Source organism: Protomyctophum bolini (assembly GCF_963924005.1).
Source record: "Protomyctophum bolini genome assembly, chromosome: 7".
Lineage (NCBI taxonomy): Eukaryota > Metazoa > Chordata > Actinopteri > Myctophiformes > Myctophidae > Protomyctophum > Protomyctophum bolini.
Genome location: NC_137868.1, coordinates 18,676,047 through 18,692,451, shown reverse-complemented (window position 1 = coordinate 18,692,451; position 16,405 = coordinate 18,676,047). Strand labels below are relative to the sequence as shown.

The window sequence follows — 16,405 nt, the reverse complement described above, 5'->3', positions numbered from 1 at the left end:
TGTTTTTGTTTTTGGACCAATGTTTTGTGTTTTAAAAATGTTTAAAAAACATCAGTGTACTCAGCATTGACATCAAAAAGTACTTACAGTAACAAAAGTAAAGGTACTATTGTGTGTATATATATATTTACTCTACAAGCAAGCTCACGGCGTGTGAACCATTGTGAGCTGGTACATTTACTTTATTCAAATAGCCAAAGTTTAAAATGAAGTGGTTAATGTATGGTTTGAAATAAAATATAAATATACATCTACAAAGTATGAAACTATAAAGTTTTCAAATAATTGTAGTGCGCGTATTGGAAGTTGAAGTCGAACTTGAAGTATAAAGTATTGGAAATTGGACATACTTTAGTAAAGCAAAAGTACCTCAAACTTGTACTCAAGTACAGTACTTAAGTAAATGTACTTAGTTATTTGCCACCACTGCAAAAATATCAAATTTCCACATTTTTTGGCTGTTTTGGGCTTTAGTTGTTTTCGTAGACCTGATAGCTTGTTTCTGTTGCAAAATCTGGCAACACTGGACCAGATTCTAGAATTATGTTGTTCCGGGTTGAATGAACAGCGCGCTGTATTCGATTGACCGACAGTGTGAACGTCAATAAGTAAACATCAATAACGTCGACATCGTTCATACGGTTATATGAACCTTATTCAACCCTAGGTTGGTCTGACTTTTAAAGTTACTAGATAGATAATAGTGATGACATTAATGTAATTGTAACCTTTGGGAGCATCTGTATGGGTTAGCAATAGCTACACGAACTAATAGCACGTAATGACAACAAATCACATTTTAAACTGTCTCATTTCATCTCTTCGTCTTTGCTTGTGTGTTCGTTTGTGTTTTCGTTGTTGTCTATTTTAAATTGTACTGTACATACTGCTTTATGTAATAGCTTGTAGATTAGAATACCACATTGGTAAGAACATTGACTTTACTTTATTGTATTATCCTCGAAATGTTTTTAACCTCTAAGTTCATCGTTGTGTATGGTCGTTACTCGGGCAATATGCACTGCATAGGCAGATGAAGGCTGGCTACGTAAGGCTAGGGTCCCCCTGCCTTGCTGCTCCCTGGATCTCCTCTCTCAACCGCATAAACAGAAACACTAGGGCTGTATTTTGCGTCTTAAGTACCAGGTCTTATTACCTAACTTGAGTAAATGAAAGACCTGGAGGCGTGATCAATGCTCTTTGGACACTCAGAATAGCCAAATGGCATTGATCACGCCTCCAGGTCTTTAGTTTACTCAAGTTAGGTAATAAGACCTGGTACTTAAGACACGCAAAATACAGCCCCTAGAGGTCTTAACTTTGAATGACTATTCCTTGTTGACTTGTTGTCCAGGGATGGATTCTGACAGCATGGAGGTTGGCCACAAGCCGCATTTCGGTGATGACAGCATCCATGTGGAAGTCCATGTTAAATCACACAGGTGAGTAACGGACTCATTTAATCAACATGGCTCATTGTTATGTTAGTCCTCGGAAATATAGCAGGTACACACCCACAGTCCCACACATAGCACTCACTCACTCACTCACTCACTCACTCAGATTTGTATTCAATTATTATTAAATTATTATTTGTATTAACAGTACTATTTTACACATTGATTGTGTCTCATTTCATTACACTGTCAGCACCGTCCAACGGTCTGAGGTGAAGATGAACGTTCTGACTCTACTGAACCGCCACAGCACAGTTTTTGGAAATCACAAATGGACTGAGTTTGATGATGATTTCCTGAAGGATCATGTTCAATCTGTGGCCATAGTTGATGTAGACAAGAGGGTAAGATGAGCCTGTTCGTTTTAATGTAATGACAAATATGTTTGTAAATTAGTAGTACACTTTGGTCATATTCCTAAAGGAAATAAGGCAGATTTTTTTAAATCACCTTTTTTGTATGGGTTTTACAATCAACAGAACAGATTATAGTACAGTCTTTTTGGACAACATCAACAGAGGTGCTCAGTTAATCGAACTGTGCTAAGTCGAGTTCAATTCAATTCTTCTAACAAGAAAATATTGATGGAAAAGTGATACCCTTTTAACGTAGCTTTTGGGGACTGAATTATGAAACTGCTCAAATAATTCCTGTCATTTGTCAGTCATCCCATTCTTCCAGCCTATTACCAGCAAATCGTTGCTGTCGGGTGGAAACCTTTTATATCCAAAACCATTTTTGAGTGGTGCAATCACTCCATTACACAGCTATGTGTGTCCCTGGGTCTGTCTGTCAGTCCGTCCAAGCACAGAAATAGCTTGGTTGGTAACTCTGTCATTTCTCGACCGTTTCGGACGTGGGGCGGCTTGCCGGAACCAGGCCAGCCCCCTGGCCGCACGCATTCCTGGGGGTCTGGATGTTCCAGGTACCCCCGGGGACCCCCACACGGTAACTATGACATTTCTCGACGGTTTCGGACACGGTGCGGCTCACCAGAACCGGCACCCTGGCGGCGTTCTTGTGGGTCTGGAACTTCCATGGACCCCCCGGGGACCCCCACACGGAGTTGCACCACTCACTTCACACTGGTGTGATTTTATTTATAGAGTAAGTGGAGACAGACAGGGAACGAGGAGAGAGAGACGGGGAGTGACATACAGCAGTTCATCAGGATCGGTACTGCAATGTACTGTCAGGCGGCTGCATTGGGAGTCTAGGTGCCCGGACCGCTAGGCCGGCCCAGACCATATATCGGCTATTTTCAACAGTAGAGCCTTAATTTACGGAAAAACATAAAACGCTGAAATATGGAGATATAATGAGGTTTCTGCTCAACAGCAACAAAATGTGAGTGCAGTGCCCTACCTAATATTCATGACTATCTTGTCCTCTATTTAGCAGCCTATTGATCTGAAGAGATCCACTCTCTGTATTCATATCTTTACACTGAACGAGGATGGCCCCACTCAGCTTAACCTTCAGGATGACGAGGACCTCTCTGCAGCCAATCACTGGCTCCTGCCAGCTGGTGAGATATGGATTTTTTTTTGTCAAATATGTTTTTATTGAACAGATTATAAATTGTTACAAACATTATGATATGAAATACATTTTTTTCCTTTTATGAAACAAAATGAAAGAAAAAATAAACAAGAGAAAAAAGAGAAAGAAATCCCTTAACCCTCCCACCCATACTGCATGCTCAGTGACACTGCATACTATATAATAAGATGATAGAAAGCTCATGGAAAACATCTGAAAAGAAAATGGCGTACGAGATACGGATTTTAAATTATGTTTTTTATTCAGTTCAAACACTAATACACTACAGCAGCAGGTGTGACACTACAGTAGTTTAGGTCAAATTACAGAAGTAATTTCACATTGTCACATTTCCAGTGTTGTGCAAGTTCTTCAAATATTACTTATTTAAAAAGGTAATGTTAGTTCAGGTATTAATTGTTATCAAATGTGATTAGTTACGTTACTAGTACTACAGTACATGTAATATCTACAGTATATTATTAGCCCACCCTTGTCAGCCTTGACCAGCAGAGTCTCCGTAGACATTAGCATCTTTCCGCCGGTCATCAAATTATTGGCTCAGGAATGCGACAAAACAAAAAAATCTCCACAAATTCAAGGATTCATGTGGTGTGTAATTGATAGGAAATGCATAATTATTTTGGTGAACTACTCCTTTAAGTCACAATAATGAAATGACTACACGTGTTTCTTTTTTTTTTTACAGCTGAATTTCATGGCATTTGGGAGAGTCTGGTATATGAGGATGGCATCAAAACACAGGTAATTTTTTTTTGATGAGGTGAAGGTGAAATTACATTATTATTCGTTTTAACTTCAAAGGCCTAACTTGGAAAATGTTTTTCTTTAGCTCCTGGATTATGTCGCAACGACAATTTTCTTCTCAGACAAAAATGTAGACAGCACGTTGATTTCGTGGAACCGCGTAGTTCTGCTTCATGGTAATTAACTGTGAACAGGAATGTTCTTTTGACTGATGACTTCATTGTGAGCATGGCATGTGAATATGACACGTATATTAATAATAATGAAAACCAGTGTAATTAAAGCTGTTTGTATGCGCCCACATCCAGGCCCCCCAGGCACAGGTAAAACGTCTTTGTGCAAAGCCCTTGCCCAGAAGCTGTCAATCAGGCTATCATCTCGGTAAGAGATCCCTCATTCAGCAGAACCCACTTCCTGTTGTAACTGCACCCCAACTCCTTTCATTTCACCATGTTCTCCTTTCCTCCCCTAGGTACTCCTATGGGCAGTTTGTGGAGATCAACAGTCACAGTCTCTTCTCCAAGTGGTTCTCAGAGGTACTATACAACTACAGTATAGCCTTCTTTTTCCTCCACGTCAATTGATTGTGTTCATGATGTTGGAGCAGGTATTTAATCATTAAACTGTAATGTTTCTTTGTTACAGAGCGGTAAACTTGTCACCAAAATGTTCCAGCAGATCCAGCAACTGATAGACGACCAGGAAGCCCTTGTGTTTGTGCTTATTGACGAGGTAAAATTGGCTGTGTTATTCTTGTCCAGACTTCAAGACAACTGACATTCAGAAAAACCTTCAAGTGTACTTTTGCTAGTCTACTGTATGCAAGTTGCAACTGGTCGAGTTATTACAGTTGTAACGGCAGCTATAGCTGGATGGGCAGACAGAGCCCACCTGGGTAGCAGTAAAAGGTCCCAGGTTCAATTCCCAGCCCCAACAATGTGTTGAGGTGTACCTGAGCAAGACCCTCCTCCCTGGGCAGTTCTCAGCTGAGCTTAACTGTACAACAAATCTCTTTGCCGAGAATAGTCAATCTACATGCTCACAAGTAATGTGTCGCAATTGGTTGTGAGGTTGTGGATCTGCTATTCTCGCTGAATGTTCAGCCCAGAATAGGAACACTAGGATTCATGTGGTTAATGTAAGCTACCCATGAGTGAAAGCACTCCATTGTTTTGTACGCTGGTTAGGTGGAGAGTCTGACTGCGTCGAGGAGCGCCAGCCAGGCCGGTACGGAGCCTTCCGACGCCATCCGAGTGGTCAACTCTGTTCTCACACAGCTCGACCAGATCAAACGGTCAGAACTTGTATAGCCTATAAGTAAAAGTTCTCTCTTCAGGCGCCGTCATGTGACTCAACCAGTTAATGAGCCACAACTTTACATGTGGTCCCTCCTCTCCTGTCTTTTTTTTTTTTTTTTTGCATTTTGTTTTGTCAAATATGTTTTTATTGAACAGATAAATTATTACAAACATTATAATATGAAATACTTTTTTTTTATGAAACAAAATGAAAGAAAAAATAAAGACAAAAAGATAAAGAAATCCCTTAACCCTCCCACCCCTACTGCTCAGTGACATTGCATACTATATAATAAGATGATAGAAAGCTCATGGAAAACATCTGAAAAGAAAATGGCGTACAGTCAACCCTTTTTACAGTCTATGAGTCAACCATATCAATGGTATCCTGTCTATTAATCGTTTCTACTCAGGTAATGGACAAGGGGCAGCCAAATCTTATCAAACTGTCTCTCCTGTCTTTTCATCGCATGCCTATCCTCCTAATGGGGTATAAATTGTCATCAAACATTTCTGTCATTACTGTTGTTTTCCAGCTGGTTAAGCTGCTCATTTATGGAAACGCATAACTCTGCATGCCTCTTCTCCCGTGCCTCCCCTGCCTTTCTCTCTCATAACAAAACATGAAAAGTGAGCTTATTGCACGCTCAATGATGACAACACAAATCTCAAGTGTTGTTAAGAAACTGGCAGCCACAAGTTTACTGTTCATAAGATCACTCTTATTGTTTTGTATAAATCATTAAACACTTGAATCAGTAGACTTAATTCGCACCGCATACCACTTTCTTTATGTTTCATACTTTCATTATTACATTTTCTATGCTGCTGTTAGGCATTCCAATGTGGTGATCCTGACCACGTCCAATGTGACGGACAAGATTGACCTGGCGTTTGTGGACAGAGCTGACATAAAACAGTACATCGGCCCGCCGTCTGAGAAGGGCATCTATAACATCTACCTCTCCTGCCTGGAGGAGCTGATGAGGGTGAGCAAACACCCAATAACCAAACGTACTCAAATGTTTTACTTAAGTAAAAGTATCTACTACGATGTAGAAATACTGTGTTACAAGTAAAAGTGTACTTGCAATCTAAGTACTCATTATGCAGAGCATGTCTTCAAGTTGTAAAATGTCTACAATTATTTTGAAATGAGCAGATCTACACGCTCACAATGCGTCGCATCGTGACGCATTGTGCACGGTGCACCTGTTATTTTCAAATGACAGAAATGTATATAGGGCTGAAGCGGGTAATGTATGTTTTGTAATAATAATCCAAATCTACAAGTAACTAGTAACTATACGTTTTCAGATAAATGTAGTGGAGTAAAAGTACAGTATTTGCCTCTGAGATATAGTGGAGTAGTAGTAAAAGTACTGGAAATTGGAAATATTCAAGTAAAGCACCAATAACTAAACATTGTACTTAAGTACAGTACTTAAGTTGTACTTAGTTACTTTCCACCACTGCCAATAATGTTTGTTCTGTAATGTTGAATGTTATCCTGGATTGTTGGTGTTATGTTTGGCTGTCCCTCCACCGATGAAACCTCATTTTGATTGTGACATCGAAATCAGTGAAATTATTTTGAAAGAAATGCAGCACTACAGCACGTTATCTTGTAAGAACTATATGTTAGTAGTTCGCTCTAGTATTATCCAAACTAGGCACTTTGGGGGCAAAGAAGCTTGCCTTAACCCATTAAAACCAGGAAAGAATCAGTCGTTTTGGCTATTCAAATATAGCAGACTATTTTTGAATTTTTTTGAAAGATCATGAAAGTGTGTGTGAGAACTAGTGATTTTAGAAGGTATTTGTAGAATCTTCATAGAACCTTCAGGTTCCTTAATGGGCTAAAATCATTGTCTTTAATCCGTTCCAGTTGACCCAGACGTGCACTTACTTAATTTGTTTGTATACAGTGCCTGATCATCTACCCGCGGCAGCAGCTGTTTACCTTGTATGAGCTGGAGACCATGGAGACCATGGGCTTTGCAGAGAGCACTTTGTCAGAACACAGTCTGGCTCTTAGAAACCTCGCAATGTGAGTACAGCCTCCAATCATCAATTACTTAACCCATTTAGGACTGGGGCCTAGTGCCCTGCCCATAAATTAGTCCAACCTCCCGTTAGTCCGACCTACGTGGCCGGTTAAGGCTGAGGTTACCGGTTAAGACTCGTCATCCTGCTAAATACCTAACCGACACTGACTTCGCTGATGACATCACGCTTATCAGTCAATCATTGGAATACGCTCAGGCTCGCCTTCAGTCTCTTGAGCAGGCCTCCAACTGTGTTGGTCTTTATTTCAACAAGACGAAAACTGAATACGTAAATATATGCAAATCCAACAATAACCACATTATAAAAACACCACTCCTCTGAAACAGGTTGATGACTACAAGTATTTGGGTTCATATATATCTTCTTCCGAAAAGGTCAAACTAGGAAAGGTATGACCTTGTCAGTCTGCAATGACATGCATAAGATCTGGTCATCCCAGCTTAGTAAGATGTTCAAAGTAAAAAATATTTAGGACGACCATTGAGCCGATTCTACTCTATAGCTCTGAGACATGGACACTTTCAAAGAAATTAGAGAAACGGTTGGATGGCACTTACACCCGCCTTCTAATGAGAGCACAAAATCTGTCTTGGAAGAGCCACCCATCGACTAATCTAATATATGGCAACCTTCCCCGTGGTTCTTCACTAATCCGATCCAGAAGAACACAGTTTGCCGGCCACTGCTACAGAGCTGACAATGAGGTTATATCTTCCCTTCTCTGGAATCCTTCCTCAAAGCAGACCAGAGGTAGAAAACTGTCGTTCCCTGATGTCATCGCTAGGGACACATGCATCAGTAAGCAGGAACTGGGGATGGCAATGAAGGACCGGAAAGTCTGACAATGGCATTGTGAAATCCATGATCTCGACCACGGTCAAAAAATGATGAAGACTGAGGTTATAGTTATTGTTGTGATTATGGTAGTGTTAGTAATCGGTTGGACTAACGGGAGGCAGATTTTAAAAATCCTGACCTAATAATAAAAATGAAAAAAAGTTAATTCTGCTATATATTGTGTATAGCAACAAGAACGCCCAAAAAGGTTTCCCGTCTTAAATGGGAGGGCAACAATGCCGTTTTCTATCCTGTATCTATGTCTTAAATTATTATTTATTTAAAAAGAAAAAAGGCTTTAAAAGCGCGACTCAATTGTATTCAAATTGTTTTTGAAAGGTCTTGTATATGTTTGGAGGTGAGGTATTCCCAATCTGATAATATGGTTATATATACTGTATAGATATACTGTATGGCCCTCATTTATCAATTCAGTGTAAAATATGCCTCAAATTCGAGTGTAGGTTTCGTAGTACACCCACGATGCCACGGCATTTATAAAGTGATCGCAAACAGCTGATCCTTCCTTAATTTCGTTCCGACGTTAATAAATGTGACGGCTGAAATCTATCTGGCACGCCCTATGAAATCAAGCCTCACCCTCGTTTTTGCGACATGAACAGCATGCAATACGACCCTGAAACCATGGTTACAGGGGGAAAAAAAATTCACTCGTTTGCCTTGCTGCCCCCTCTCTCATACACACACAAACACAGACGCACGCACGCACACGCAACTTATCGCAACTATCTTAAATAAATAAACCTGCATGAATTAAATAAAGATGTCTGTTTCTCCTCTCGCTTCGCTTCCCTTGCTGCCCGCCTCACCCCCCGCACGCACGCACGCACATATCGCAATTTGCAAGCAACTGTCACTGTGTGTTGTTAGTTGTATATTAAATTATTAAAGTATTTTTAATTTAATATACAACAAGATATATTAGTGAACGAAAACCTGAACCTGTGAACCATGAATTAAATAACAAATAGGCACACACACGCTGCTGTTTTGCATATGCTCCTCCTGTCCGTCTGTCTCTCTCTATCACTGTGGTCCGTCCGTGACACCGTGACCAACTGACCATGCACGTTCGACAGTCTATTTAGATTGCCTCGCAGTCGCTAGTCGCTGCAGTGGCTGTCAATATATGAATGTGCAGCCAAAACCGTAGCCTATATGGCTGCATGCAGCAGGCACTGGTGGTGGTGGGCTGGCTGGGACAGCCTACCTATCTCTGATGCGGTTCCCACTTGCGCTGGCACGGTAAATTTGGCATTCGAGCAACACGTCAGGTTTATTAAACGAGGAGGAGATTGCACATACCGTAACTCCAGAAAGACATCGGCCTGCTGTAGATTAGGCTACAGTAGCCTATAGGCTACCCACGTTAATTGGGACTCTCCGTCATGGAAATATTTCAGCACAGACAGCCCAAATCCTCGCATGTATGCGCTCATGCAAAACACTGTTTAAATGGCTTAAGCATCTAACTTGCAACATTGTTTTTAATTGCGCGATTTTATCTCCTACTAATTTCATATGACATAAAGACACATCGTTGATGTATTCGTTAACTTCTTTTTTACATGTAGCCCATATGCATACCTATACAGTTATATATAAATAACATTTTAGGAGTGAATAGCCTACATATATGTTTAGATGCCTGTGGCAGCCTCTCAGCTGGTCAAACAATGCTGCTCCGCTGTTCTACGACAGAAAAACAGGTGAGGACAAAGCGTACGACAGCTCCCGACCAGACGTGAGTTTTTGTCCTACTCAAGTTCAATTTCAAGCTTTGGCGGAAATGGTAAATGCAGAAAATTTCGGTAATTTCGGCGTGCACCCATATTTTGGCGTACGCACGGTTGATAAATGAGGGCCTATAAGTGTATATATTTACCCTGGTCCTGTGTCTAATCTAAGGTGCTAATCTTCAACGTCAACACTTGTTTTATTTGATTTATTCCCCAGAAAAAGTAAAGGCTTGAGTGGAAGAGCACTGAGGAAGCTCCCGTTTCTGGCCCACGCACTGTTTCTAAAGGTCAGCTTTTGGTCCCATTGTACTGTATGTTTTACAAAAAAAGGTTTGGCAGGTGAACTTTATTTTAACATTCACAATATTAAGATATATAAAAGAAAACTCAATTTCTTTTCATTGGTTTGTTTGTAGACACCGACAGTAAGTCTCGAAAGCTTCCTGGAAGCTATGGATAAAGCGGTGGACAAGCAGAAAGAGGAGAAGGCTAATCTGGTTAACTAGTATGTGACTGGTCCACACCCGGCCAGAAGGAAGAGGTTTTTGTCTTGTAAATCCACATCTGTGTTGGTCTGATGTGCAGGAAAATGCCATCATTATCAATCTTTTTTTCTAAAGCTTCATTATCCAATTATAATGCACTTGGCTGCACTGTGACTGCAGTACTACAGTTCTCACAGTCGGGGGAGTGCCATAAGGCATCCCGTGGCACTGAGTGGGGAATAGAATTCATTCATGTAATGTCACGTATAACAGCTGTTTCAACTGGTTTCCGGCAGCACACACATTTTACCTTGTTCATGAAGTCACAATCCAATGTTCAGTACTAAATAAAGTTTTCTGTATCCACATTAATCTCATGACCGTTTGACAGTATGGCACAGTTCACATTTGGGTCATAGCCCACTGGTTGATCTATTCAATGGTGCTATGACCTTCTAAAACCCCATGTCAGGAGACTGCTATTATTAATCCATTAACCTTAGGCCCTCATTTATCAATCGAGTGTAAAATCTGCCACAGATTCGAGTGCAGGTTTCGTAGTACACCCACGTCGCCACGGCATTTATAAAGTGATCGCAAACAGCTGATCCTTCCTTAAGGAGGATCTTAGGTCTAGTCGGCCTAAAGGCCTACCTCTTGGACATCAATAGATGGATGTCTTCATGTCCCAAACTATCTTGCAACTCAACTCAAAGGAAATTGTCCTCTTTGGCCCTCCAAAACGACATCGACATTTTTAAAGACAGCCTGGCCATAGCTAGACTGGCCACGAATAAAATATAAAAATACATCAGACTGGCCATGAATGTTACCCCAGTGGCCTAAACTTTGGGGTATTCAACTTTTCATTGACTCCGACCTTAGTTTTAATGTCCAAATTACCGGTAATTTAAACATCTTTCTTTCAGCTAAGAAACATATCTAACGGTTCCGAATTTAGAATAGGTAATCCATGCTTTCATCACATCACCCTTAGATTATTGTAATGCACTACACTGGCCCAACTCAGACATACATTTCCCTGCTGACTAACACCAGGAAAAGGTTACGGGACCACATTACCCCAGTCCTGGTTACTCTTCATTGGCTTGCTGTTGCTTTTAGAATCGTTTTATTTGTCAGCCACAATTTTTGTAACCCATTTTTTTCACCCAGTGTTAATTGTCGAATCAATGTAATCCTGGCACTACACTCCCTCTGCCAACCTGGGGAGAGCAACGGACTGACCTCATGTTTCCTTCAATGCATGAGGAGTCCAAGCTGCTACTTTTCACCTGACAGGGGAGTTTCCCTGGTTGGACGTAGAGAGAAACGTCCAACCAGGGAAACGTATTTGTTAAGACAACCATTCTTGCAAAGCACCCATTCCCCCCTCTTTTCTTGCTGGATTTTTGTATCAATTATAGCTGATCTCTAAGTTGTTAATTTTCTATTTTGCATCCTTTGCATTGTGTTTTGTTTCCCTTGCTTAGTTTTAATGTGTACATTTTCTGTGAGGCATTTTGGTTATTATAACTTATAACTACAACTACACACATTTTCTCAGAGGCTATATTGAGGGAAAGGTTTGCTGATATTTTAACCACATTAACCACGGTGTCCCTATTTTGGGTTAAAAAAAAATATATATAATTTATTTTTCAAAAATGAAATAATCAACTTTTCACTTGTTAATCTGATATAATCATAACATTGAACATTCTACTCCATTCCTGTGCATAATCTAATCTAATTATGTTATTATCACACCCATGCCTTGTTACTAAAGGTTTTTTGTAACACCCATGCATCCAAAAGCACCAAAGGAGGCATAGACCACAGAAGAGAGGTAGGGGGTGCTCTCTGAAGTTGCCCCTATTGCTTAAAGTATGCAACTGCTAAACGCATTATACACATAAATACATTCTAATATAAGACACAACACAAGACAGTATCACATGATAGACAGAGATAGAAAGAACAAGTAATTCTAAATATTCCTCATAAACCTAGACCTTTGTGTGTATAGTCTCAAGTGCAGGTGAGACATAATTTAGCAGCCTAATCAGACAGAATAAAAATAGGTGGTACTTGAGCAGCAAAGCACCACTGAAACACACATAGTAAAGTAAGTGTGGATGACTGTGTTGTCAAGACAGTCTGGCAACAGACGGTGCTCAGTGCTTGAAGGTAGCCTTGTAAGTGAGGCACAAAGGAAAGTGAATCAATAAAGATACTCAGTGCATGTCAAATATAAAAAATACACATATTGTAGCCTATATGTGCAATAATGTAAGACTATCATCATTATGCTAGGCCTATTTCATATTGATTGATTGATTGATTGAAATATTTATTAACAGTTTGTAGAATTTCAGTACATTTCAAGCACAAACTCAATACAAAGACTGTTAACTGTGAGTGGACGACCCAATTAAGCATTACACTTGTTTACAACAGGGTCCACATTGTTCAATTCATCAAAACATTTAGAGACATACAAATAGACACTTCTATGTAGTTAAGGAATAGAATGGGAATTCATCATATAGGAAGCAAAAAGGGAAAAGATACATACCGGTATACATTTAGGGGAAGGGGGGGGGGGGGGATTCAGATTTTACAGAGGCCAATTTCGAATTGCAGCCATCCGTAGGTGCCCTTTGAGAGCGGTTTTAAAGGAGTCAAGGGATTCACATGTCTTAATGACTGTTGGTAGGGCGTTCCACATTTTGGTGGCATAGGAGCGAAAATAATTTAGTCCCTTGTTTGTGCCGAATCTGGGTTGTACATGGTTTGTTGCACTCCCTCTGGTGTTGTGGGTGTGGACTTTGTTTACATTAAGGAAGTATTTAGACAGGTACATGGGTATCTTGGTGGTGTATCGAATCTTGTGGACCAGACCCATTGCAAGATGCTGTACTCTGTCGTCAACCCTAAGCCATCCCAGCCTGTCAAAGTGGGCAGGGGTGAGGTGGGTTCGGGGGGTGAGGCCAAGTAGGAGCCTGACCAGTTTGTTTTGGGAGGTCTGGAGCCTTGTTTTAAGGGCCTTTGAGGTGCTGTGGTACCAAGAGGTGGATGCATAGTCAAAGAAACCTTGTACGAGGGCTCCTGTTAAGGTCTTCAAGGTGTTTTTGTTGACCAGTGAGGAGATCCTGTAAAGGAATCTTGTTCTTTGATTGACTTTTTTTGATTACGTTGGTGGCCATTTTATCACCGGAAAGATTGGCCTCCAGGATGGAACCTAGGTAGGTAATTTCATCTTTTCGTGTGATAATATTGTCACCCACTCTAACCAAGAAGCCATCTGCCTTGCTGAGATTACTATTTGATCCGAAGAGAATGGATTCAGTTTTTCCCAGGTGTAAGGATAGTTTGTTATCAGCGAGCCAGGTGCAGATTCTGTCCGAGACTGTACTGTAAGTAATAGGTGTAGGCATTTCTTTCTCAGTCTTTCAAGGGGATCACTATATTAGAGAGTCTTGAGTTGCAATCAATTCAACATTAAATCCAGGAATAGAAAATATATAAAACTAGAAAAGTGTGCTCCTCTGAGTGCAGATCTCCCCCAGGCCAGGTTGACGACCAGGGCCTACGCAGGCGTCGTTGTGTGCAGTCCTCAGGACACAAAGAAGCTGCAGGGAATATTAGTGAAGCTAAGAGAAGGTTTTTAGTCTGTATCAAGTCTGAATCAAGTTTGGTATCGATACTTTAAAGAAAATATCTATATATTGTTTTGTTTGTTTTTGTGATCTTCCAGTGGTTATACCTGTAGAAGGCCATGTCGTTTTTGGCAAGAGAAATATTGCTTTTCATGGCATATGCATGGCCATGGTCTGACTAGGCTATAATGTTTGAAGTAGTGTTCGACCGATCGGCCACTGATATATCGCTGGCCGATATCTGCTTTTACTTTTTTTAAATTAAATAGTAACAACAGATGGTTATGTCCACCTGTCAGCTTTAGCCTACATTGTTTATTGTTCAATTTCTATTGTCATCTAAATTTGATTGATTTCTGGATATTTCTTTCTGTCAGATTTGTGTTCACAGTCCACTGCACGACTCATTTGTATATAATATTGTATAAAACAACATAGTCTTATTTTCTGTGTGTTTGCTGTATATCCTCCAGGGTTCAGGTTCTACTTTCTCTTTGATATATTTTACTATCTTGAAAAACATGTTAAAATAGTTGAATTGGCGACCTACATTGACACGTTGTGAGCTTGTAGATCGGCTATTCAAACTATTTTAAAATGTTTTTCAAAATAGTGATTACGTTTAGGGATAAGCCGTGGTGGTGCAAGATGTTCCCAATGCCTTTAGGTGACCACTTGGTGGACCATGGAAGCAGTCACTCCGTTCATTGTTCTCACAACATGTGGAATTTATTTTCTATATAACTTTACGATTGTACCTGCTTATAGAGGAAAGTTCCCCCATTAGGAAAATGTCACTACAATCTGTAGCAATGGTGGAAAACCAAGATGCAGTCTTATGTAGTTTCTTATGACCCCTCAGGCCCTCAGTGTCTTATAAAGGCATGATGATATTTCTGGTATATTTGGTTTCTTAAAACAACAAACGGCTTGAATGTGACTTCGTCCTTTGAAGTGCTCTGATATCGTATCAGATCTATTGAGCAGACTTTACACGGGCAGACCAGTATTTCCATAACACAAGCATGTTCTGCATTCTGCGAACGCTGTGCTGCTTTCAGCTGCACGGCTCAAACAGACAATGAGGCCTTTGTTTGTTGTTGGCCAACAGTCCCCCCCCCCCCCCCCCCCCCTTTATTCACTGCACTTCAAAGGTAGATTCTGTAGTGCAATGTTGGGCAGGCAGGCGATTCCTTAATAATGTAAAAGGAAATTAAGTTTGGCTCGACCTATTAACTTACCTTTTTCCACTCTGTCTCTAAAAGGTTGATTGTGACTGAAGGTTAAGTAAAATATCTGTGGTCATTGGTAAACCAACACATTTTTCGTTCATTCAAATGACTTAATTTTTTATTTTAATTTTCACCTTAAATGATCCATTTCCTGCTCAGAATCTGCTAAATCAGTTTTGAACAATATTCTGAGATTGTACATGACAGGCCATGGTACTGATTGAATTAGCTTTCAATTCATTTTCCAATTAGCTTTGCTTTCATTGACTTTTGACCCTCAATTCTCATGTACTACATACCATGAAAAGTAGATAAGTTACATGAAAATGATGAAACACAATGTCTGCACCTGTCTAATCAAGATGTCTAGGCATAGTGGGAGTGGGTTATGGTTACTGCTAAGCTCTACTACAATTAAACGCATGTTTGGAGGTTTTGTAAACAAAACGAAAAAGTTCTCTAACTCTCCATCTGTGTAACATATTTCTGAGGTTTGGGTTTTGAATTATCTTTTTAATCCCATAATATCTAGACACATAATGACTGCTTTTCCCACTTCTTTCTCTTTCTCTGAGATGGTTGTATAAAAGTTTGGCTTTCCCCTGATTTAATCAATGGTTTCAAAGTCAAAACAAAATACAGGGGGGGCGAGAGAAAAGAGCATGATAACTAAAACCATAATTACACTTGTCTGGAGGCTTTTTCTTTTGACTGTAGTCTGTCCAAGGAGCAGGCAGCTGCTGCAGTGCAATCAAGACAGTGGAGGGAGGGGAAGAAGTCAAAAGCCTTTTTGTTACACAGGGTTTATATCACTGTCCTTGAGCCGTTTGAAAATGTCAGAAAACTCCAAACAAAACAAACAGCTCTGTGTTTATCCTCCTCAGCCGTACTTCAGGTAGGCCTACATGGCCCAAAGCAATGGAAGATCACTACAGGTGCCAGTAATGATTCACATAAGGACAGGGGGGGAAACACACTCGAGACTAATTTGTAGAGTCAAACAACTGCTTCGTCGACTTGTCACTCACCAAAAATGATGTATGAGACTGAAATTTGGAGCCTAAATTACGTCTGTTTTCGACTACAAAACCATGCTGTGCCCCGTGAAACGTGTTCCACACAGGTTTCTGGATTGATTTCAGGGCTTGCTCAGGAGGTTTGCGTGGTGAGCTTGTAGATTCGATGTTTTCGTTATTATTATTATTATTATAAAAATGCCTACCCCTTCAGGACTTGGTTTCTGGTTATAATGTACAGTAAACGTAAACAAAAAAAGCATATGCTTTGTAAAGCT

The 16,405-nt window shown here is 40.3% G+C and overlaps 1 protein-coding gene across 2 annotated transcripts; it reads left to right on the top strand.

The window, feature by feature from the left end:
* The first annotated feature begins 555 nt into the window (after positions 1-555).
* trip13 (thyroid hormone receptor interactor 13) lies at positions 556-10,585 on the top strand. 2 transcript variants are annotated; one of them, XM_080767373.1, is made up of 14 exons: positions 556-667; positions 1,355-1,442; positions 1,651-1,801; positions 2,859-2,985; positions 3,709-3,764; positions 3,853-3,943; positions 4,076-4,148; positions 4,240-4,303; positions 4,413-4,499; positions 4,955-5,061; positions 5,901-6,054; positions 6,994-7,115; positions 9,950-10,019; positions 10,149-10,585. In XM_080767373.1, the coding sequence occupies exons 2-14, from the start codon at positions 1,357-1,359 to the stop codon at positions 10,236-10,238; spliced, it is 1,278 nt and encodes a 425-aa protein (XP_080623499.1). In that variant the 5' UTR covers positions 556-667; positions 1,355-1,356; the 3' UTR covers positions 10,239-10,585. The 2 variants fall into 2 exon arrangements, with proteins under 2 accessions (XP_080623499.1, XP_080623498.1); XM_080767372.1 differs by having other exon boundaries at positions 2,856-2,985.
* Positions 10,586-16,405: the final 5,820 nt, after the last annotated feature.

What these genes read in the sequence shown, in the direction of transcription:
- trip13 (XM_080767372.1), top strand. Translation starts at nt 1,357, where the DNA reads ATGGATTCTGACAGCATGGAGGTTGGCCACAAGCCGCATTTCGGTGAT. An exon ending in GCTCTTAGAAACCTCGCAAT is followed by an intron (nt 7,116 to 9,949) that starts GTGAGTACAGCC and finishes TTTATTCCCCAG; the next exon opens with AAAAAGTAAAGGCTTGAGTG. An exon ending in CCCACGCACTGTTTCTAAAG is followed by an intron (nt 10,020 to 10,148) that starts GTCAGCTTTTGG and finishes GTTTGTTTGTAG; the next exon opens with ACACCGACAGTAAGTCTCGA.